Source organism: Pistacia vera, unplaced genomic scaffold, assembly GCF_008641045.1.
Source record: "Pistacia vera cultivar Batoury unplaced genomic scaffold, PisVer_v2 Contig195, whole genome shotgun sequence".
Lineage (NCBI taxonomy): Eukaryota > Viridiplantae > Streptophyta > Magnoliopsida > Sapindales > Anacardiaceae > Pistacia > Pistacia vera.
The window spans coordinates 899,670-922,549 of record NW_022195996.1 but is presented as its reverse complement, the minus strand read 5'-3'; the positions used below and the strand labels follow the sequence as shown (position 1 = coordinate 922,549).

Sequence of the window (22,880 nt, the reverse complement as noted above, 5' to 3'; positions counted from 1 at the left end):
CTAGTCCCTACTTCCCCCCTTTACAACTAAACCCCCCCTTTAGCCCCCACCACCACCACCTTCATCATCTTCATGAGTTGTTATTTTTGCCTTTTCCTTGGGAATCCCGCCCCTCTCTTTCTCTTTACACTCATTTGGTATACGATTCCTGATTTCCTTCAACACTCTTCTCCTCTTTGTTTTAGTTCTTCCATGTATAACCACTCATGTCCCCAACCTAACCTGTGGAGGCTTCTTCTTACATTAAATCTCATTCATACAAATACTATTACTGGTCAAATAAAACTACCATTTTAATGTAACATCAGCTTTGTTACTCTTTCCACATGTAAATTATACACTTTTCCATGTCTATTATCATATACAAGCGTAATATCTTCGATTCGATATTTTCATGAAAGAATATGGTAGAATGTATACACGAATGTTGTCTTTGTATTTTGTAATATGTATTTGATCAAGTTTGAATTTTGAACTCATCTGTGGATAACCCAAATGGCTATGACGAATAAGAGATAGTATGAATAACTGAACGATATCAGGTTCAATAGGTTATTAAGAGGGTGTTTGTCTGAGCTTATAAGCTAATTTGAGTTTATAAGCATTTGAAATTTAAGCAGTTACGTGTTTGGTTAAAGTATTTATAAGTGATTGATAAGTAGTTGACGCGTTTGGTAAAATATGGTTTATAAGTACATTTTATTATTAAAATGATTAAAAATAATACTATAATAATATAACCGGTTTGAAATATAAAAATAAAAATATATTATAAAATTATAAAATTAATTTTAGAATTTATAAGTTAATTTGACGAATATATAATCTCGATCCCGTTAATCTCCTCCAGGAGTAGTCGAAGTGTGAATAGGGACAACAAACCGTGTATGTCAAAGTAGTTACGAAACAAAAAAGTCTAAAACAGCGAAACCTAATGGTCAAACAAAGTGGCCAATCAAATCTAATAAAAAAAATACTTGATTAAAATATTCAATTAGACGGCTCTGATTGACGATGGTGTATGATGGGTAATGAGTTGGATACGCAGGGAATAACAATTAAACAAAATAGATATAATACTCTCCGTTTTTTATGGCGCCAAATGGAAGTGTCGTGCGCAGAATCAACTGTCCATGAGCTGTTCGTTACACTTAATTTATATTAATTAATTCTTAATTATATAATTTAATTCTCTTCACGCCATCTACGTTTGTTTTTTCTTTTGTTTTTGACTCCTCGTATTATCATTTATATTAATAACTATTTTTTTTATGTAGTAACAATTTAAATACTATTTTTTAAATAAATTAAACAAATTTAAATATTTTTTTGTTAAAATGTTCTTAAAAATATTTTTTAAATGAGATGAAAAATTGGTTAGTCAATGAAATTAAATGAGAGATTGCGACCACACAACACAACAAGACGACATCCTTTATAATCCTAAGTGGTCCAAAACGACATGATTATAATATATAGCTTTCAATTAACAAGGAAGTAATAATAATAATAATAATAATAATAATTATTATTATAATTATTATTATTATTATTATTATTACATGAAAAAAAGTATCTTAAAAAAATAAAAAATAAAAAATATGGAACCTTCGCTTTCTGCTGGGTGGTTTATAGCTTATTCAGTCTAGCCATGAACTCCCCTACAAAAAGCTAACTTTTTCGTCTCTATTATTAATTTTATCATCACCACTTTCATCATTATTCTTATTATTATTAGCTTCTCAGCTTTTACGTTCAACTGTTACAATTCTTCTGCTTTTTCAAGTTTCCACTGTTGTTGTTGTTCTTCTTGTTCTTGTTCATCCAAGATCCTCTGTTTAATCATCAACTTCACTTCTCACCCTTCATGTTTCTTCTTGATTTGGTCTCAACGGTAAGTTTGATGAATGTTCCAGGTGTCGAGTTTTTAAGTGCGTGCTTTTGCAGAGTGTGGGAAACGAACCTGAAAGTGTCTTCAACCTTTTTCTTTTTTGGTGTTTTGTTCTGCATTACGATCAAGTTGTTGTTTTGTTTTTAAGTTTTTGAGATTCTGAGTAAAGTTTTGGTTTTTTTCATGGTGGGTTTGCTCTGGTTTGGTGGTGTAATTCAACTTGTTTTTCTGGGTTAAGTTATAAGTTTACTAAAGGCTTCTGACTTCTGAATTTAGGTTCATGGATATAGTTCTGTTAATTGGAAACAGGTGTATGGTTTTTCCAGTTTCTTAATTTGATTGCTTGATGATTAAAAGAATTTTTTTTCTTTTTAAATTTATGATGTTTTTACGGTGGTGTTTAATGTGTAGTACGGAGTACCTTTAATTAATATTGAATTTTTTGCTGTAATTGTCTTGATGCCCATGAATTGGGGAATAAGATGTGATTTGACGCTGCATTATTTTCAATTCCAGCTTTATCCCATCCTAAACTGTCGGCAACTTTTTTTTATTTTTTATTTTCTGGATTGCATAAATGTTACTGTAATTATCAGTTTTAATTTTGGACTGCAATCAAGAACCCAGAAGAAGGAACAAAAAAAGAAAGTGAAAATGGCATAATTTAGAGGCTTAGAACACAAGATCAAGCCTTTTGATCAAATGTATTTATTCTCAGGTTTTATTATTGGACCATGAGAATGTTTTATGTTATTAATTAAGAGTTGCTTATATGAAACTGAATTTCTTTGTTGATTTAATTTGATAATCAAAGTTTCAACGAGTTTGTTCTTGGCATTCTTTTATTGTCTTTAGGTGATATGGAGTTAATTTGATTCTTTGCAGAATACAGAAATCTGTGTCCACATTTGGTGAAAGAAAGAAAGAAGTTTCTCTGGATTTTAATGGGGTAGAGTTAGATGATGCAGCAGTAACAAGGAAATGAAAGCGATTTGGTAGAATTTCTTGGCTGCATGGGACGCTTGTTGCACTTTTTTGATTTCAATCAGAGCAGTATGGCCAGGAAAATTCTTGCACATAAGAAACATGCTGATGGTAAGTAATATTGTTCTTTAGTACTCATCATGGAAAACTGTAGATAAAATAAGAAATCTTGGTTCGAGAATGACTTGTGTACGAGCTGAATTAAGAGTTTCATTTGATTTACTTTATTTCCCTTTTAATCGCCGAAGGCCATAATGGCACAGCTTGTTGATTTTGTGGCAATATTATGACTTATCCTATCAGCAGCTTTAAATTTTATGTTGATATAAAATTGGTTGTCTAATCTCTTAAGGAGAAGTTTCAAAGTCAAGCAAGACATATCTAGGCTCTTTAGACAGAGGAGATGCCCCAGTTTCTTTGCACCTTTGAAAGGGTTAACGATTTTCCATAGAATGACAAGCTCTTTTGCTATCAAATGGGATAAATTAACTTCAATTTATGTCTTTTTTTAATTTTTTAATCTTTTTTAATTTTTATCTCCCCTTCTTGGCTTAGAAAAGTAATGCTGTTGATTCAACTGTTGTGCAGGTTTGGAAGCTCCTCGGAATAGCTTGGAATTGCAAGTAGAGAATTCGAACACCTATCCTGCAGTAGGAGATGTGCCAGTAAGATTTGCTTTATATTGCTCTTATTCTGTTTAACAATGCTTCTGGGTCCTTGAAATTGTGACTTCTTTTGTGATACTGCATAATAAATTTGGCCTTATGTTGTTGAAATTAGGTGCCTTATGGTTTCACTTTTATATTCTCTCTTCAGTTTCAATTTCTGGTTTTTATTCCAAGTTCAGAGTCTTGTAGAAAGTGTTCTTGTCATTTATAATAAGTTGTTTCTACACTTTGCATTCTTTTGCTACTTCGAGGCAGACTAAGTTCTATGAATAAATTAACATTTTCACACTTCCTCTAGGCTTACAAATTCAAATGTTCTTTTCCATGAATTCAGTATTCTTACCCATTGGAAGAAGACTGGTCTAAAAAGAGCTCTTATCCAACCGAGACTTCAATGAAGAAATTAATTAATGAGGAAATATCTAAACAATCTAACACCAGACAAAGTGCACCTAGCATTGTGGCTAGACTGATGGGGATGGACGTACTTCCAGTGGATACAAAACCTGTAATTCAGCCTATTGAAAAGAAGAATGAGCAAGCAGGAAGCAAGATTTCGAAAAAGAATGGAAGGAGCTCAGTTGATCATTTCTCTTTTAACACAGATTCTTCCAGGCATATGGAACTCGACTCCATTTACCCGAGTAAAGACAGAGATGCTGATAGATGGAGCAATGGTGAGAATTTTGGAAGGCCAAGGCCTCGAGAACATCCACAAGAGGAGGAACTACAGAAGTTCAAGAAAGAATTTGAGGCTTGGCAGGCAGCCAGGTTTAGGGAATGTTCAAAGATTGTTGATTTTGACAGCATGCCTAGACAGTGGCTTGTACAAGAGAACCTCAACAGGGAAAATAAGGCGATTTATGCAAATTCTTGGGCAAATTCAAGTGAGAAGCTTGTAGAATCAAAGAGTCGAACATTAAAATCAACATCATATGACAGGGATGGTTTACAACATCACAGACATAAAGTGGAATCCTTCCCCATAGAGCAGAAGGAATCTACTCCTTTAAGAAGCAGAAGCAAAAGTGTAGACTTTCAGCAATCCTCCCTGTTGAATTATGAAGAGAAACTGGACACTGCTCCTACAAAGATAGTGATCTTGAAGCCCGGTCCTGATAAGATTTATGACCATGATGAATCCTGGACTAGTTCCATGGGCACTTTAGAGGAGAGAAGTAGTATAGAAGATTTTCTTGAGGAGGTGAAGGATCGACTAAAATGCGAACTGCAGGGTAAAACTCTTAAAAAAGGTTCAGTGGTCAGAGGAAGTGGAATTGAAACCCCTTTCAGTGAAAAGCCATCAAATCCAAAACAGATTGCTCAGCATATAGCAAAGCATGTCCGAGAGAGTGTTACTAGAGACCTTGGAATGAATCTGCTCAGATCAGAATCAACAAGATCATATAGAAGTGAAATTCAGTTCAATGGTCCAGGTTCCCCAGAGTTCATCAACAGGGATACCAGGAGATTCCTCTCAGAGAGACTAAGGAATGTTCTGAAGAGAGAAACGCGTTCGGATGCTCCCCAAGTTGTTAGTGGCAGATCAAGATCTTCCTTACTAGATAATGGAAGGGTTGGGCTAAAGCAATCGGGAGACACCTCAATGGCTAGAAATGAGTTGAATCACTGGGAAATTGAGAGAAATGAACAAGAAATGCAAACGAGATCTTTCAGACATGGAGATGACAATGGAGTGCTGAACAGAGAATTGTCTCCAAGAAATCTCATTAGGTCTTTGTCAGCCCCTGTATCGGGAACATCATTTGGGCAGCTTCTTCTAGAGGACCGTCATATTTTAACTGGTGCCCAAATCAGGAGGAAGCATGAAGCCATTGACAATGTTTTAGTGGATGTGAGAAAAAGGAAGAAAGAGCGGTTTAATTTCAGAGAAAGAGTTTCCAATTTCAGATATACTTTCACTCTTAGACGAAGGCTGTTTGGTCGGAAGATTCAGTCAATGACAGAATTTCATGGCTCTGAATATAATCCTGTAAAAGATATCCTCAGTGGACCAACAGTGATCATGAACTCTGGCGAGAGGCATGTAAGAGTAGAATCTTTTTCTTTCATTTTCTTTCTTCTTTCTTGACTTTTCCGTGTTATGGATTTGCTTAAGCATCTCTGCTTGTATCTAATTAACATATCCGCTGTCATGTGGTCTTAGGAAAACTCCACTGAGGTGCCTCCTAGCCCTGCGTCTGTCTGCAGTAGCTCTCAAGAAGAGTTTTGGAGGCCAGTGGATTATCTCAGTCCAATATCAACACCAGATGTGACTCCGGGAGAAGACAATTCTATGCCACAAGTTTTTAGAGAGATCAGTTCTAATCTGAATGGTATGGAAACATTATTTCTAAGGCTTTTATATAGATTACATATGAGAGTCTTGATGCTGCAAATGTGGTGCATGCATGAATTCAGTGATGATGTTTGCCTATGACTTGATTTCATGGCTAAATATCTTCAAGGTGCCAAATTAGCCATTTGATGATGTCATGGATTTTAAAATTATAGACAAACAGATGAATTTTCTTGTTAATACACTTCAAGACGATGGAGGGAATCACCAGTTGACTAGATTTAATGTTCCTCTTTTTCCTACACTCAGTATCAACCACAGAAATTGTGCGAAAAATTCCAGATGTTGATCCTGTTCATTATTTAGTTATTATGTACTTCTTTTAAAGCCTTTTGATGATGCAATTACTACCTTGCTGAAATACTTGACATTCTGAAATATGGTTTTTCAAGAACCAAGAATTTCTTGAACTGTAGGTTTTGACTTGCTTTCCTGATTTATTCAGAATGGCATCTGAGCTAGAAATTTGATTATTGGTGTTGTGTGAAAAATTTGGGGAAAGAAAAGACATTCACAACATAATAACATATACATGTGTGTGCATATTCATGAATATGTTATTCCTTTAATACAAAGAGAGATGTATCTGATGTTTGAATGTTTAAATGTATTTCCGTAATATTATGCTGATACGTATGTATGAATGCACCCATTAATATGGTGTCCACTCATTCGTGAACACAAGAATTAAAATGTCAACTGAAACTGAAATATGAATCAATACAAAGGTAAGCTGATTTATGAAACTCTTTTCTGATAGCCTTTTTTTATTTGCTGACCATACAGAACTGCGCAGACAACTGAGTCAACTTGACAACCTGCCAGAGGACATATATGTTGAACAGGATCCAACTGAGTCTGAAATAGTTGACTTAGATGATCAGGCAGAAGCTTACATAAGAGACCTGCTTGTTGCATCTGGTTTTTATGACGGCTCATCCGATAAATCTTTATCGAGGTGGGATCCACTTGCAAAGCCTATCAGTAGCTCAGTCTTCGAAAAAGTGGAAGAATCTTACAGAAAATTAGCGGAAGAAAATGAAGTTCTGATAAAGGAACATATTGAGAAGAAGGGTGATCGCAAAATGTTACTTGACTTATTGAATGAAGCACTTTCAACTATACTAGGACCACCTGTGACCAAATCCAGATTCAGGAGAAAGATTATTGGTTCTTCGATGTTGCCACCTCCACACGGAAGAAAATTGTTGGAATCTGTGTGGGAAATTATTCGTGTATATTTATACCCTCCAACCGACAGATCTTATTATTCACTTGATAGCATGGTGGCAGATGATTTAGGATCCACCCCTTGGTCTGGCTTGATGGATGAAGAAACTAATGCTTTAGGAAGAGAGGTGGAATGTCACATTATTGGAGATCTAGTTGAAGATATTCTCAAGGATATGCAGTTATAAATGGTTACATTATTGAGGTTTTGACATTCTCAAATGTGATCATTCTCATGTTCAGCTGGTGATCACACTTCAGTAGAGAAACTAAACCAGCCTAGAAGGCTGCTGAGGAGTGACTTGTACATGGAGGCAAGATTTATACATGATTAAATGGTTAAATCCTAAATTGGGTATTTTCACATTTTCTTGACACAGAAGAGTGTTTGATGGGAGACTGCAGGTGCTTGTATATATATTGTGCGGGGGAGTTGATCGATCGAAGTTGTACGTATTGTACATGATTGCATGTATCATTAGGTTATTTTTCTTATATATCTATTGTTTAATTGGCAATTTATTGGATGTGATTTTCTGATTTTTATCTTAACATTTGAATGTTTAAAGGTCATAGTAAATATAACAATTTGAATCCCCTTTGAGGGAGATAACTACTTCACCTATGGGTATGATTTTTAACATGTTCTTGTGTTATGTGTCCAAGACTTGCAGCAGATGCCAAGAATCTGTTGTTATTGAACAAGCAAATGATGTTCATTCTCATAAATCTAAGGTAGAACAAATCATTTGTATTGTGACCATTTCATTTGGATGGACTCTGGAAAAGCTTTGGGCCTGCTAGCTACAATTGATTTCCAAATGGGTATTGGTACATGACAAAGTGAGTGTGACAAAGAAAAAAGTGTTGGTCAAGTGATCATTATGGTTCAATTCTACTTTGCTTTGTCTAGAAATTTCCCAACTTTCAAACTAATTACTATCTATTAATTAACTAATCCCTCTTAGTGTAAACAGAGAGTCCAACAAGTTCTGTTACCACAAGTCAAAAAAGGGAGAGAAAAAGGAATGTAAATCTGCAATGGGAAGTAGGCTTTCGGTTGGTGATTTAGTTTGGTATACCAAATAGTGAAAATACATTAAGAATCCAAGAAAGAAGAAAGAATCCAAGAGATTGTTATGATTTTGAAAGGATATCTTAACCAAGTTGAGCCAATCAAAACCATCAAATATTTTGTCAAAATGTGAGAGCAACATTCTACCAGAAGTTCACTATTTTGCAGCTTCTGGATTGTCCCACTCCCACCCACACTTCATCTGTTAAGCTAAGCTTCATAAGGTTTGATGGTGAAGGAATTTGCTAAAAGACTCAAAAGTACTAAAAACTGTTGATATTGATTGAATATAAATGTTTGGATTGCCACAACTTAAAGAGAAAGTGAGAGAAAATCACTTAAACAAGTCCTTATTTTATACAATTTTCTTTGTCAAATAGACCTTTCATACCGTATCAGTACCTCCCTTCTTCCTTGTTAATAGATTTCCCGGTTAAACTTTAGTTAAACAATTCTATCTTACAAAAGATGGAGTCCCAGTTATATATGATAATAAACAGGTTTAGATAGAATTCACTCCTACAAAGGATGTGGGATAAATACAACTTCTACGATATAAGATGATAAGTTTAGAATAATTATATATATATACAAACAATATCCACATTATAAATTTATGATATTTATATACCTACTCCAACTCACGAGAAGGCTGTTGGTATTATCCAAATGAATATTTTTCAACATTAGCATCTTCTTTATGCTATTTATTCAATGTTGAAGATGAAATGTAGACTTCAAGTCTTCAAATGAAATAAAATTTCCTATATGAATGTATACCTACTTTTCTATGAAAATATTTGACTTCATTAAACCCCGAAAAAGACATTGCCTCAAAGATTTGTTATAAGAATAAGTTTATTAACTCAATTTAAACACTCAACTGTTCTCACACGGAAGCGATATGAGACTTCAAATCATAACACATAAGTGGTATTTGATAGTGTTGACTTAAATAAGTTAAAACGACAAAGTTTTACTCATTTTTTATAGATATTTTTTTTTTTTGTGAAAAATGTGAATTTAATAAATATTAAAAAGCCCAAGTAAAAGGTGTAGAAAATACAAAATACAAGTGGTATTTGATTTAATAGTTTAGGCGGGTGGGTGGGTCCTCTCAACTTTTGACCCGGAGTTGATGGTGGAGGGGCACATGCATGTCAATAGTACAATAATAAAACACAAAGATTAAAGAATAATATCAATAGGGTGGTTTTGTTTGTCAAATTAATATTCAATCTTAATCTTAATCTAATCTAAAATTGTGTGGAATGATAATGATTAGGTCAAATTGGAATAACCAGAAATTTCTGCATAAAGACAAAGCCAAACCATCACCATGTGGATCATACTCCAAATACATTTCATCAAATCGTTTAACATGCCCAACTCTCACATGCATTCAGGATAATAACACGTTCATCAACTCAACTTCTAAATTTTCCCAATTTGTACTATTGGACCAATCTAAAAAAGTATGAGTCCGTTTGTTTTAGTATTTTGGATAGGATTTTTGATATTTTTAAAGTTGGGTGGGAATAACGAGGTAGGATTTGAAAATTGATAAAAACACTCATCTATATTTGCTAATTTACTAAACACCCCAATATATAAAAATTTTATAAAATGACAAAAAAACACCCCCACCCACATCGGCCACCACCATCGGAATTTGGCGTTATGGCGCATGATTGGCCGTTCGTGTGCCGATATGGCCTTTTCTGGCCAGATCCGTAGAAGGCCAGATCTACGACCATTTTTAGTCGTCATTGACGACCAATTACGACCAAAGATCTGGCCGTAGATCTAGCCGGAAAATGATAAATCGGCATATTATTAGCCAGATCCAGACGGTAGTGTACCATTATACCAGATTCTGACCAGCTTCTGACGGTGGTGGCTGGAATCTGACAAATGTGGGGGGGTGGAGGTGTTTTTCTTAATTTTTAAACTTTTTTTCTGAGGGTGTTTATTTAAATTAATAAACTTAAGGGATTTAAAAATAGTTGAAGAAAATATAATAGTATTTTGAGGATAATGAAATAAACATTTATTTTAAGGATATGATTGAAAATAGAATAAGAAATAATGAAACAAACGGACCCAATTACTATTCTACTAATCTTAAAGGGTTTTCTCAATAATCCTAAAGAATGAGAAATGCACATAAACTCATATATAGGCAGTCCAGATGGTTAGGACGAATTGGAGATAGTATTGATAGATGCATAGTCTCAGGTTCGATTCTGATCTGAGTATCCACGATTTTAGTGAGAAATTGTAACAGTGGTTTGTTGCTCTAGTTTGTTCTAAAGATTAGTAGAGGTACACGTAAGATGATTCAAATAGTTAGTTAAAAAAAAGACTCGCATAACAGATTGATGTGAAATTCGATCAAGAAATAGGTAACATTACCTCATTTTTATATGATTTTTGGCTCACATTTTTTTTTTTTTTTTTCCACAAATGGGTAACGTTACCTCCTTAATACTATGGGGTTAGAAGTGCAGAAGTTAATAAGTTCGTTAGAGTGTAGATGTCAGAACTGGTGAGCGTACCGACCTAAAAATGAGACAGCCAATAAGAAAGAGACAGGTGTGGGTTCGGACATAATTAAATTCCAATACAAAATCAAATTGTCAGAGGCGGCACGCTTCTCCAAAGCCTCTCAGCCAGGCCTCCGCCGGCCCTGCCCACATCATCTCATCTCCCTGCAATTAATATTTACAAATTATTTAATTAATTAATGAATTATATAAATAGGAATGTTTGGGCTTTGTGTCAGAACACACCTACTCTTAGTCTTAGACTTTGTAACTAAATCTAGTAGAACTAGCCCTTGATTTTTTCTATTTTTTTTATTTTTTTTTTTTGCTTTAAGCTTCAACTTTTTCACTTTTTAAGTTTTCATCATTTTATTTTGATTTTTCAAGTTAAATATTATTATTGATATCTACCCATTTAACTCATCCAATGTTTTACTTTTTAAGTTACATACATCCTAAAATAGGTTTGGTAGAAGCTAAGCCCAAAAGTCAGCTAAAAAATACTCTTTTTCATTCTCGGCGCGTAGGATCAGGGTCCAAACGTAATTATCGTCTCAAACAAACTTGACTTTAATACCATAATAAAATGGATTAGATATAATTCACTCCTAAAAACTAACTCCAGAAGGAGAGAATTCAACCACATATAACTCCAGAAGGAGAGAACAAATTTAACTTCTAACGTATCCCCGTTCACAATATTTCTACTATGCCCGCTTCATATCACAAGATAAAACTTATCAATTGTTAATTATATCGATATTTTTTAAGTATGAACCGTATTAACATGTGTCTCTAAAACATACATTAAGATCATTAAAGACATATTTTATTTACAAGGAAAAAAAACATATTTTCAATATACCAATATAATGAACATATTTTTTATAATAATTTTAAGATGCATATATTAAGATAAACCTTCAATTTTTTTTTTTTAAATTAAAAATCTTTAAATATTAAATAAAAAATAATTTCAAACATAACGGCCAGGTTTTTCTAAGTTAGGTAAATATAAGTCCCCAACTAATAATTATTTTATTTACTAGAAAAAAATATTTTATTGACAAGAAAAAAAAAACATATTTTCAATATATCAATATAATGAACATATTTTTTATAGTAATTTTAAGATGCATATATTAAGATAAACCTTCAAATTTTTTTTAAATTAAAAATCTTTAAATAGTAAATAACAAAATAATTTCAAACATAACGGCCAGGTTTTTCTAAGTTAGGTAAATATAAGTCCCCAACTAATAATTATTTTTTTTATTATATTAATTGATATTTATAAAGAAAATATTTCCGAAAAACGGTGGTTTTTGACCGTTAATAATAATAAAAATGAAATCTTTATTCTTAATCTTCCATGATCCATAAAGAAAGTGAAAGAAGAAGACAAAACAAAGGCTTTGAAAAGCAAGAGCTGGTGCTAAAGTACGCCGGAGGGGACATAAACCCACCTTCCATCATCGCCTCACTTTCTTCCACGCCTATTCTTTATTGTCTTCTTGTCCGTTTCCTTCTTTTTCCCACTCAAAACACTGACTTCTCTTTCGGTTTCACAGGGAGAGCTCTCAAAAGAAAAAAGGTTTGATTGAGCTTGATGTAATTGTACTGCGTGTGAAGTGAGCAAGAGCAAGAAGATGATGGAATGGGATAATCAAGAATCGTTGGAGAATCATCAGAATAATAATAATAATAATAGTAATAATAATAACAACAATAATAATAGTAACCAGAGAGGTGATCAGAATGGAAGTAGTGTTAATGGAGCAATGTATGTGAAGGTTATGACTGATGAACAACTTGAAACTCTGAGGAAACAGATTGCGGTTTACGCTACTATTTGTGATCAGCTCGTTGAAATGCATAAATCCCTCTCTGCCCAGCAAGATCTTGCAGGTTTTTTAATTTCTCAACCTTCTTTCTCTTTTACTTCTTTTGTTGAATGTGAAAGGTAATGTCTGTTTATGATTTGTATGATTTAAGGCTCTCTCTCTCTCTCTGTTTATATATATACAGCTTGATCTTTCATTTTGATGTTGAATTACTTGCCAATTTTCTCTTTAATGTTTTGGTAGGTTAACTATGCTTAACTGGTTGAATTGAAATTATTTTTCAATTTCATTCTGTTTATGGTACTTTAAAGTTGCTTGATCTAGTGTAGAGTTTTGTCTCCTAGATTTTCAGACCTCTTTGTATGGTGTGTGCATATGAATACTTCAGATTTGGGGTGTTCATATGGGAGGCAATTGGGAAATTCTATGAAATTTTTAGAAGATTTGGTTGCGGCTTGGGCGTTGAACTGTAAACTAAAACATACTTTGGCTTGAGTTTGAGTTTGACTCTCTGTTCTAGAGGTGTTTTGTATTAGTGTTTTTACGAAGTTATGGAATTTTTCTTGCAGGAGCCCGGTTAGGGAATCTCTACTGTGATCCATTGATGACTTCTTCCGGGCACAAGATTACGGCCAGACAGAGGTGGACTCCGACGCCTGTGCAGCTTCAAATTCTTGAGAGCATCTTTGATCAAGGAAATGGAACTCCAAGCAAGCAAAAGATTAAAGAGATAACCTCTGAGCTCAGCCAGCATGGCCAAATATCTGAAACAAATGTCTACAATTGGTTCCAAAATAGACGTGCTAGATCAAAGAGGAAGCAAATAGTTGCTTCATCGTCTAATGCTGAATCAGAAGTAGAGACAGAGGTTGATTCAATGATTGAACAGAAGGCTAAACCAGAAAACTTTAGCTCCCAACAGAACACAGCTCCTAGGGCTGATGATCTTTGCTTTCAAAGCAACGAGATTGCCCCTGAACTGCATTTTCTGGGCGTTTTGTCAAATGCAAGTAAGTGCATAACTTGTTTAGATTTATTTTTTATATCAAGCCAAAACTTTGAATCTTAAACAGCTTACACAATCAAGAAAGCAAAAGGCTAATAAAACTTGAAATTTCAGTAACTTCAGAATAGCTTTGATGTCCTCTGAAAGATGTCAGTAGATGTCAATCAAGTAATGGTGCATATTTCCTGGTAAGATTGATTAGAGTTAACTTCTTTTACTTACATTTATCAAGAGAATATGCTAAAAGTAGCCGGTTCTAAGTGTGATCTAGTCTCTTTAGCATAAAAACATTCTAGGTTGATGATAAATACAGATAACTTCTGAAAATTTCCCAGTTTTAAGTTTAGAAGCCTTATTCCATTAAAGAAAAACTTTGGTGTTCTTTCTCCAATTTGAATCCAGATGACATTGCTGTTATTAACTCCAAAATTACTTGATGCAGGAGATGAACACCTATCTGGAAAAATGGGAATGGGAGGGAGCTACAATCTTTATGAGCATGCAGAAGACTACAGCATGGCTGGGTGACAGAGACTCATTATAATAATTTTATTAGCTGTGATTAATTTGTCTGACAAAGTTTATGTAATGAGTAGAAGCCATGATATGAAGAGGTAGTTTCACTTCAGTCTGATTATTGAAACTTACACCATTAATGCCTGATGTAGCAAAGTTTCATCTTCTTCTGGTTTGATATTTTTATCAAATGAACTGGTTTATGTAATTTGAAGAATGAACTTTCTTTACAGTATGTATGGCATTAATATAATTTTGTATTGGCTTTTGAGTTTCAATTTTAAAGCCCCTCTTTCCATTTTGTTAATAGAATGGTCTTCAGATTTGCATTTGTTGATTCTTGCTTTTCTTGGATGTGTTTATCATTCATTAATTACTTTGTTTGCTCAAGTTAATTTGGAAGGTCCTCTTATTTCACTCTTAACACTCGGCCTCTGATTGAATGTCAAGACTGTGGGTGTCCAAAGGTTTTATGTTCGAGTCAGACAAAATGGTAATCTATTACATTTTGTGACTTAATTGACCATTAGACTTGTAGGGTGTTCAATAGATTCCGAAGATTAATTGAGATGTACACAAGCTAACTCGAACACCCCAGTTACAACCAAAAAAGAAAAAAATGCTACATTTTATAACTCTTATCCCAAAATGATTTTTTTTTTTTTTTTTTTTAAGATAGTGTATAATACTTGTTCAATTCTTTTTCTTTTTTATCATAATAGTAATGCAATGTCTACAATTTAATCTCACAACCCCAGACGTAACAGTTTGTAATTGGTCAGTTCACAAATAGATAGATGATTCTATAGTGAGTAAGCAGGATTCATTTACGAGTGGATTAATTACAAGCTGTTATTCAAAGGTTGTGAAAGAAGGTTATGAGATTGGGTTGCGGACCTGACATAGCATTACTGTTATCACAATATTTCATATTTATCTTAAGAAAATAACAACAAATCCGTTTTCACTTTTTTCATTTCTGAATATAAATTTTAAATTTTAAAAAATAAAATAAGAAGCTTATTTTTTAAAAGGTGAGATATAATGTTTCACTCATTTAACATATATAAACGAAACGACGCCGTTTCCTTCATGAGCTCGATCTCTAGCCCCCAGTACATGGTTTTGTTTACTTTCTTGTTGAGCAGGAATTCATAATTTCCCGTAGTTATAAACAAGGAATGCTTGAAGTATTAAAATGGTGGATGAAAATTCAATTGTTAATCGAAGATATACTTACACGCGTGAATGTAAATGGCCCATTGAAGCCATTGACATACACCATATTTTTGTTAGAAGAAGCAGGGCGAAGCGTTTCTTCATTTATCTGTCCGTCATCATTGTTTTATCAAAATCATTGTTTCTTCTTCTATCCAAGGTATCAACTTCTTATCTTCATTGTAATTTTCAGTACCCTTTTGCTTCAATTTCGTTTCCCAGATTAGCATTCTCGTGAATCTTAGCTTCTAGGTGTTATTCAAATTTTTTTTTTTTTTTTAGGGTTTAGACAAGTACCCAGAATTTTATGCTGAATATTTTTCGTTAATGATCATTATAATGGTGAATTTTGTATTAGTTCTTGAAAATGCATGTGGGGTTTTTTATTTAGTGCTGATTTTTGAATGAATTCTGCAAAATTTAATTTTTACAGTAGAGTTGTTTGAGTTAGTATCTAATGTAAATACTGTTTTAACAACAGGACCAATCAATTCCTTTTCTTTTATGGAGCTTTATTTTAAGTGGATTCTTTATTAAGCTGTTGCTTTGGAAGCCTGTTGAAAAAGGTTAGAAATTTAATAAACTTCTGTTGCTAATGTTCTGAAGAGTAATCACAAAAGATTGAGTTATTTATCTTATCAATTTGAGAAAAAATTTGGCATCAATTAACTTTGTTTTAATGTTGGAGTTATTTCAGAAACTGTTATAATTATGCCAGCTTTGGGAGTTCAACTTGAAACTCACTATTTAAGGTAACTATTTTACTCTTTTCTTTCTAGTTGGATATGATATTTTTCAATTGATTGGAGTAGTGAAGTTATGTTATATCTCTAAGTAGTTATTCTGACGGGCATTACCAGTATAAACTATTCTTTGGGTTTTATTATCTCTTTTCATCCTGCTTGTTGTTTTAACTTTCTCGCATGGACATGTTTGCAATAGATGTCCCTGTGTTTCAAAATAATGTGGACATTTAGTTCCTTTCTAAACAGGCAAATAAAAATTATAATGGAAGAGGGGAGTGTCTACTGTTACTAATAACATATGTTAAGGTCTGGCAATAAATTGGGTAGAAACTTGCTTCTTTTTACAAACTTTAGGCTGATCCATTTTGAGTCTTTTTGAGCCATGTTTCTCGTCCGAACTTTCTCTTGTAATATATTGGCAACTGTTAGTCAAATGCACCTTGATTCTCTTGGACCAAATTTCTCCTCTATAGTTTCTCCCTTGGACCTGAAAGTGATTCTGTGGTGTTTCTGCCACACGCAAACATGATTAATCTTGCCTTGGCCTTTGAAGCTAATGTAGTAGAGACAGCTGAGGATTTTGATCTATTTCCTTTGTGAACCAGTTCTTTGTGGTTTTCAATTTTTATACTGCCTGTAGTAGGACATGTCCCTCATTGTTATTATTCATATATGTTTTTTTTACTTTCAGCGGAAGAATTATACGCCAGTTTTTCCCCCTTGACAAGATTTTGAGACCTGTATTGCTTGAATGTGTGACTCCAATCACTTGTTACTGGAGCCTATCATTAGTTGTACGTGATGAAGGAGAATTGATGCTTGTGTTCCAGGTAAAATTCATCTTTGTTTCAAAATAAACTTTTATTAAACGGATGGCTATGAAAATGCATGTGGGTTAAGATTTAGCAGTAGGCAATTTAGGACAATAAAGACAAAAAAAGAAAAAAAAAAATAGACGGATTATTGACCAGCTTAATGTAATTCTATTGTTGCCTATGGGTTTTTTTTTGGTTCATAAAAACTTTGAATCTATTATTCAGGAATTACGTCCACCAGTAAAGATGTTAGTTCCCATCTGGAAGGCTCTGTGTGCCAACATTGATGATAAAAAAGGACTAGATACGGATGATGGTTCATGATTTTATAGAGTTGTATATCAACAAATGTGATTTAATGGAGAACCACTTGTGGGCAATACACATTATGGGATAAGTGGAGGTGCATGGTCGTCGAGTTCAACCAACTTACTGTTGTCAATTCAACCACTCCACTTTATGTAGAATATCAGGTCCTGTTGTTTGAGATTGTTGGAGTAAGTCTGTTCGCTGAACGGGCAGCGTTAAATCAAACTTTTCAAAGAAGATGAACTTACAAGCTTGAGTTCTGATCAAGGTGAAATGCATCTGCAGACTTAACAAGCTTCAATGAGTGTCATAACACTGTACACTAACTTGTTGCATGTACATTTGTTTTATAATCAATGTGCAACCCCATTATGATACTGCTAGCGATAGTTCAGGAGGCTTTACTTGGATCTTCTATGATAGTTTCTTTCTTAATAGTTATCTTTCAGTTTAATAGAAAGTTAAAAAAAAAAATTGGTGTCGCCTCTCAATTATCTTATTGTTGTCTGTTTTTGAAGAGGGTGACTAAGCAAATGCAAGAATCAGTTGATCTCAACATATACATGCAACATTGTAGTTCCTACTGAAAAGATAAACGCCTAAACTAGTTCATCTGAAATGAAGTTAAACGATTTATACATTTACTGATCTCATGCAGATGAAACGAAACCCTTACATTAACCAGAGTCAAATCTCATATTCAAGATGGGTTATTTAAGATGCTGCACACCCATAGAGCAGAAAAAAAGTTAACAAGAAACAGAAGAGAGGAAATTATGTTTTATTACATACAAAATCTGTTATTACAGGATGAATCATCGTATAAGGATAAAGCTATAAACTGGAAAAAAGAATGATAATGAATTTACATTGAATGAATGTCTCAATTACATATACAGAACACTATCCTCTAGCTGCACGTAAACGCTGATTTGCACGTTCAAGACTCATTTCATGTCGATGCAACCCATGCCATGACTCACTTGAATTATCATTCAATACTCTGAGCTGAGCTATCTGTTTATGCAATGCCTCCAAGTGGACAAGCGGGACTGTTGTTGGTCGCCCATGAGCACACTGCAAAAAAAATATCTTCTAATTATCCAAAAAATCTCTCACTTAAACAAGAAAGTCTACAAAGTTCACGATATCACTTCCACGAAAATTTCATCTAAGCTTAACTTACTTGGAAACACAGAGAGGTATGCTTTAGTTCTTCGACAATTAGTGAACATTCTGAAGGTAGCAAAGAATCTCCAAACATGATTGCTCCTTAACAATCCAAAAAAACCAGTTCCATAAATTTAGTTCGTTAAAAAAGTTGGGAGGAAATTAGAGAGAGAAAAAAATTCTGCCAACATACAAGTTGTAACAGCACAACTTAGAAAAGAAAAAACGAGTTCAAAGAAATAAAAATTGGCACATTTGGCTAACAGACTGGACTTGGTGAAATGTAGCATAAGGGGGAAAAGAAATCCTAGATGTGCCTGGTGACGTATTGCGTCTCCAGAGTAGTACTTGTCCATGTAGAAGTATTTTGCTAGAAAGGATTTACGATCACATATTCGTCGTATGTCAGTGAAAACTGACAGGGACAAGTTTTACATTTAATCACGCCACATGGCAAGCATGTCTACCAAGACTAAGCATGTACCTCTGCATGCTTTGGAATTGAGGACTCGAAGAACAGCAGGAGGTACGGTTGATGATCCATCTGTGTCAGCAAGCTAGAAGTGCAATACAAACTAGAGTTAGAAACAGTAAATATGAAAAGAGACAAAAACAATAATAAGAGGAATGGTTAAAAATGAGATGAAGTTTCTAGCTTACCTGCTGAAGAAATTCTAAAAGGTCTACATCAGATAAATTGACACCTAGAATACAAGGTACCTGCATGCCATGTTACATGAAACGATTATATTAACAATGAAACGAACAGCTCAAAAGAAGCCTACTTTGCACATTAAAAGTGAACAAGAGATCAGCTATAAGTTTCAAAGAATCATTTCCAACCGTAGATCCACAAAGTTAAAAATAGATAATAAATTTCTCGCCCAACAAGAATTCAACTAGCAGAAAGAAAATAAATAAAGTCAAATAGGAAGTGACAGTGCTTACTGCAAGAAGTGTCACAATAGTTGGCCGCTGATGAAGGAGATTCAAATTCCTAAACACGTGTTTCAAGTCACAAACCCCACTCAAAATGATAAGTACTAATCAATGAATATAATTTGATGAACTATATGAAGTAATAGAACATGTGAATCAACCAAACTTAGAACCCTCAACACTTCTACAAACACATGTAGGAAACATTACAGCTGGCAAAATCCCTATTTCAATTCATTCCAACCAATAACATCAATCTCTGTAATTGGATGTCACTCAAGAGACTGACATCAATTTTATGTTTTTCACTTAGATGCTATTTAAGTATGAAAGCAGTCTTAGACAGATAGAGATTTACTTTTTGAAAGACCTCGAACCTTGATTGTGAATATTGCAGATCCATCCCCAATCTTTCATCTGTTGAGCATAGTTATGCAGTAACTGATACCCAATCTCTGGAAGGACCTGTTATTATATATTAAGGATCATAGACCATGTAAAATCAATCTTAGCAGGCCTGCAGCAAACCTTATATAGCATTAAATTTTTGGAAAAACATACCAGCTCTTGTTCAGCATCTAGATAGGTAACTGTCTTCCCTTCCTCAGATAACACCTAAACATTCAACTAAGTCCTATGAGTTGAAATAGATATAAATTTTGCAAATTTAAATTACAATATAATCTTTACCTTTCTACGAAGTTCTTCCAGTCGAATTCTTTCATCTGCAGCATGCTGCAGAAGAAGACCATAATCAAAGTCAATAACGCTGAAATTCTTAGTGAGGATTCCTCTTTTTGTGTGTTTGAGAGTGATAATATCCAGAAGAGTGGAACAGTTATAAATGCATTAGGCAAAAAACTTGCGCATGGTTGTGTGTATAAAGCATATTCACAATGAGCAAAGTATTAATATTAACTCATTTGTGGTTGAGTGTACAAGTATCTTTACATATGAGAATTTGCTTTAAATCATAGCTGCGGCGCCCATGTTTTCATCAAACAAGGCAATGAAGAAATTCATACCAGATAGACACTGATATCAAACATTAGTTCCCCAATTCCCTTAGAAAGCATATATGTGTTTTAAGTAACAGTCAAATCTAGATCATATCCATGCAAATTTATTGTACAGAATATATGATCTCTAGGCACACTTTCCAAGAAAATGCATCCTATGACAAAAGACATAAAAATAAAAATAGAGGTGTAGGATGAACCTGATCAATAAGAGCAAGTGTTCCACCAGCCACTATTGGGATGAATTTCTTATCCACCTGTTGGAGAACTTTGGCATATTCAAGGCAATTCTTACTGATAGATTCAGGAATCAATGAATCACCAGCAAGATGCAGGAGTCCCGAAGAGATGTCAAGGATATTATCTTGATTGTCAATATCAATTGATCTGTTGTTATTCTGACCAAACAAAGAAGATAAAAATTATTGATGCCTAATTTCCAATCACGTAAAACTTATCTGCACTAAAAGAAACCCATAGCAAACGGAATCAAATAATAAAAGCACCTCAACTGTTATCTGTGGACAGCTATTCCGCCATTTGGTCCCAGAATCTATTGGATCCAGAATTTCCTCAGAGATAAAGTCTGAAAAGGAGATAATTGCTTGGTAATATATCAATTGAGACAAAAAATTCTTATGTTTTCCAGGAGTACAAGCCATATTTTAATAATGGGGAAATTTTTTCAAAAACAAAAGGCATAATTTGGATTCATTACAGTTTGTCAATTAACACAACTATTCTCATCAGAGTTCTTTGAAAATAAGTTGAGAATAAGAAACAAGCTGCTCTATAAGTTTTTATAATTTGTAACATTGACAGTTCCTGCTATAACTTCACATTTATACAAGCTCCTTCGATATGATTACCATCCTTAAACCTAAAACGAAGTCCAACTTCAGCCGAAAAAAGCATAATTACCTTTAATATTAGCTGCATGGTGAGCCTGCAAACATTGCAATTGCTTAAAATTTTCAACTTTTTGAGTTTTCTTCATGTTTATCACGGTATCTGGCTTCTTCAAAATAGTTGGTCTGCTCATATGCGAGGGTTAGAAAAAAAATTAATTTGCAACTTCAAAACAACTTATTTGGGCACTATAAAAAAATTGTAGCACCTCATGCTTAACTCCAAGTCCTCCTCAGAACTTGAGTTTAAGTTTGGATGACATTCGCCAGAAGATCGATGGAGATTCTTCATCAGACCAGCTTCTGCAAAAATAGAGACATAATATTTAATCTCGCATCATTGTGCCAAGTCTCATAAGAACAATACATATCAGGACAACCACCTGGAGAAGTTTGCGCACAATGGAAGGTGTTAATATTTGATTCTACAGCTTGCATTTTTGAACAATGACTTAAGGAGATAAACCTCCTCTTATGTCTGTGAAAAGGTGGAGCAGAACGGCTTCTTCTTGACCTTTCTTTTGAAATAGGATTTGGTTTACGGTTATCATATCTAAACTGATGCCTTAGGTTTTCATTTTTATTAAAATCTTGACCATATGAGACAGTGCGTAACCAGTCTGTCTCGTCAACTAACATATCAGAATGTTCTGGGGAGAATCTATTAGGAAGATTTTGTTCCTGAAGCAATTTGAAGAAGTATTCGCTAGACTGATGATAATCCTTAAAATCCAATGCAGTACTTGTGTGAAGGAGATTCAAATTCCTAAACACGTGTTTCAAGTCACAAACCCCACTCAAAATGATAAGTATAATCAATGAATATAATTTGATGAACTATATGAAGTAATAGAACAGTGAATCAACCAAACTTGAACCCTCAACACTTCGCCTATCATTAGTTGTACGTGATGAAGGAGAATTGATGCTTGTGTTCCAGGTAAAATTCATCTTTGTTTCAAAATAAACTTTTATTAAACGGATGGCTATGAAAATGCATGTGGGTTAAGATTTAGCAGTAGGCAATTTAGGACAATAAAGACAAAAAAAGAAAAAAAAAAATAGACGGATTATTGACCAGCTTAATGTAATTCTATTGTTGCCTATGGGTTTTTTTTTGGTTCATAAAAACTTTGAATCTATTATTCAGGAATTACGTCCACCAGTAAAGATGTTAGTTCCCATCTGGAAGGCTCTGTGTGCCAACATTGATGATAAAAAAGGACTAGATACGGATGATGGTTCATGATTTTATAGAGTTGTATATCAACAAATGTGATTTAATGGAGAACCACTTGTGGGCAATACACATTATGGGATAAGTGGAGGTGCATGGTCGTCGAGTTCAACCAACTTACTGTTGTCAATTCAACCACTCCACTTTATGTAGAATATCAGGTCCTGTTGTTTGAGATTGTTGGAGTAAGTCTGTTCGCTGAACGGGCAGCGTTAAATCAAACTTTTCAAAGAAGATGAACTTACAAGCTTGAGTTCTGATCAAGGTGAAATGCATCTGCAGACTTAACAAGCTTCAATGAGTGTCATAACACTGTACACTAACTTGTTGCATGTACATTTGTTTTATAATCAATGTGCAACCCCATTATGATACTGCTAGCGATAGTTCAGGAGGCTTT

At 34.0% G+C, this 22,880-nt stretch overlaps 4 protein-coding genes and 1 long non-coding RNA gene across 8 annotated transcripts; 3 read left to right on the top strand and 2 right to left on the bottom strand.

Annotated features, from left to right (window-relative positions):
• Positions 1-1,704: 1,704 nt before the first annotated feature.
• On the top strand, positions 1,705-7,742 carry LOC116127809. 3 transcript variants are annotated; one of them, XM_031413472.1, is made up of 6 exons: positions 1,705-1,894; positions 2,784-2,986; positions 3,464-3,540; positions 3,878-5,590; positions 5,711-5,879; positions 6,689-7,742. In XM_031413472.1, the coding sequence occupies exons 2-6, from the start codon at positions 2,905-2,907 to the stop codon at positions 7,318-7,320; spliced, it is 2,673 nt and encodes an 890-aa protein (XP_031269332.1). In that variant the 5' UTR covers positions 1,705-1,894; positions 2,784-2,904; the 3' UTR covers positions 7,321-7,742. The 3 variants fall into 3 exon arrangements, with proteins under 3 accessions (XP_031269332.1, XP_031269330.1, XP_031269331.1); XM_031413470.1 differs by having other exon boundaries at positions 2,777-2,986; XM_031413471.1 differs by lacking the exon at positions 1,705-1,894 and adding an exon at positions 2,595-2,609 and having other exon boundaries at positions 2,777-2,986.
• A 4,409-nt stretch (positions 7,743-12,151) lies between these two features.
• On the top strand, positions 12,152-14,397 carry LOC116127767 (WUSCHEL-related homeobox 13). 2 transcript variants are annotated; one of them, XR_004127641.1, is made up of 4 exons: positions 12,152-12,661; positions 13,167-13,607; positions 13,718-13,791; positions 14,046-14,397. XR_004127641.1 is itself a non-coding variant. In XM_031413413.1 (3 exons), the coding sequence occupies exons 1-3, from the start codon at positions 12,403-12,405 to the stop codon at positions 14,129-14,131; spliced, it is 786 nt and encodes a 261-aa protein (XP_031269273.1). In that variant the 5' UTR covers positions 12,154-12,402; the 3' UTR covers positions 14,132-14,397. The 2 variants fall into 2 exon arrangements, 1 of the variants encoding a protein (XP_031269273.1); XM_031413413.1 differs by lacking the exon at positions 13,718-13,791 and having other exon boundaries at positions 12,154-12,661.
• Positions 14,398-15,245: 848 nt separating this feature from the next.
• On the top strand, positions 15,246-17,612 carry LOC116127817. The gene is made up of 5 exons (XM_031413481.1): positions 15,246-15,497; positions 15,819-15,903; positions 16,035-16,089; positions 16,775-16,913; positions 17,124-17,612. Exons 1-5 carry the CDS (start codon positions 15,318-15,320, stop codon positions 17,220-17,222), a joined length of 558 nt encoding a protein of 185 aa, XP_031269341.1. The 5' UTR covers positions 15,246-15,317; the 3' UTR covers positions 17,223-17,612.
• A 344-nt stretch (positions 17,613-17,956) lies between these two features.
• On the bottom strand, positions 17,957-20,051 carry LOC116127720 (DNA mismatch repair protein MLH3-like). Its single transcript, XM_031413358.1, has 8 exons — positions 20,007-20,051; positions 19,878-19,931; positions 19,694-19,781; positions 19,326-19,374; positions 19,038-19,097; positions 18,862-18,934; positions 18,394-18,479; positions 17,957-18,284 (listed from the first exon to the last, which is right to left on the bottom strand). The coding sequence occupies exons 3-8, from the start codon at positions 19,717-19,719 to the stop codon at positions 18,111-18,113; spliced, it is 468 nt and encodes a 155-aa protein (XP_031269218.1). The 5' UTR covers positions 19,720-19,781; positions 19,878-19,931; positions 20,007-20,051; the 3' UTR covers positions 17,957-18,110.
• A 939-nt stretch (positions 20,052-20,990) lies between these two features.
• On the bottom strand, positions 20,991-21,642 carry LOC116127721. Its single transcript, XR_004127639.1, has 3 exons — positions 21,627-21,642; positions 21,453-21,546; positions 20,991-21,369 (listed from the first exon to the last, which is right to left on the bottom strand). It is a non-coding gene; the product is annotated as an uncharacterized LOC116127721 (long non-coding RNA).
• Between the last annotated feature and the right edge of the window lie 1,238 nt (positions 21,643-22,880).

Bases quoted from the DNA above. Each gene is read 5' to 3' on its own strand.
- LOC116127809 (XM_031413472.1), top strand. From the start codon at position 2,905: ATGGGACGCTTGTTGCACTTTTTTGATTTCAATCAGAGCAGTATGGCC. The intron at 2,987-3,463 runs GTAAGTAATATT...ACTGTTGTGCAG, and splicing joins ACATAAGAAACATGCTGATG to GTTTGGAAGCTCCTCGGAAT. The intron at 5,880-6,688 runs GTATGGAAACAT...CTGACCATACAG, and splicing joins GATCAGTTCTAATCTGAATG to AACTGCGCAGACAACTGAGT.
- LOC116127767 (XM_031413413.1), top strand. From the start codon at position 12,403: ATGATGGAATGGGATAATCAAGAATCGTTGGAGAATCATCAGAATAAT. The intron at 12,662-13,166 runs GTTTTTTAATTT...TTTTTCTTGCAG, and splicing joins TGCCCAGCAAGATCTTGCAG to GAGCCCGGTTAGGGAATCTC. The intron at 13,608-14,045 runs GTAAGTGCATAA...TACTTGATGCAG, and splicing joins GGGCGTTTTGTCAAATGCAA to GAGATGAACACCTATCTGGA.
- LOC116127817 (XM_031413481.1), top strand. From the start codon at position 15,318: ATGGTGGATGAAAATTCAATTGTTAATCGAAGATATACTTACACGCGT. The intron at 15,904-16,034 runs GTTAGAAATTTA...GAGTTATTTCAG, and splicing joins TTGGAAGCCTGTTGAAAAAG to AAACTGTTATAATTATGCCA. The intron at 16,914-17,123 runs GTAAAATTCATC...TCTATTATTCAG, and splicing joins AATTGATGCTTGTGTTCCAG to GAATTACGTCCACCAGTAAA.
- LOC116127720 (XM_031413358.1), bottom strand. From the start codon at position 19,719: ATGGATCTGCAATATTCACAATCAAG. The intron at 18,935-19,037 runs GTAAGCTAGAAA...TTGCACTTCTAG, and splicing joins TTTTAGAATTTCTTCAGCAG to CTTGCTGACACAGATGGATC. The intron at 18,285-18,393 runs GTAAGTTAAGCT...TTTTTTTTGCAG, and splicing joins ATACCTCTCTGTGTTTCCAA to TGTGCTCATGGGCGACCAAC.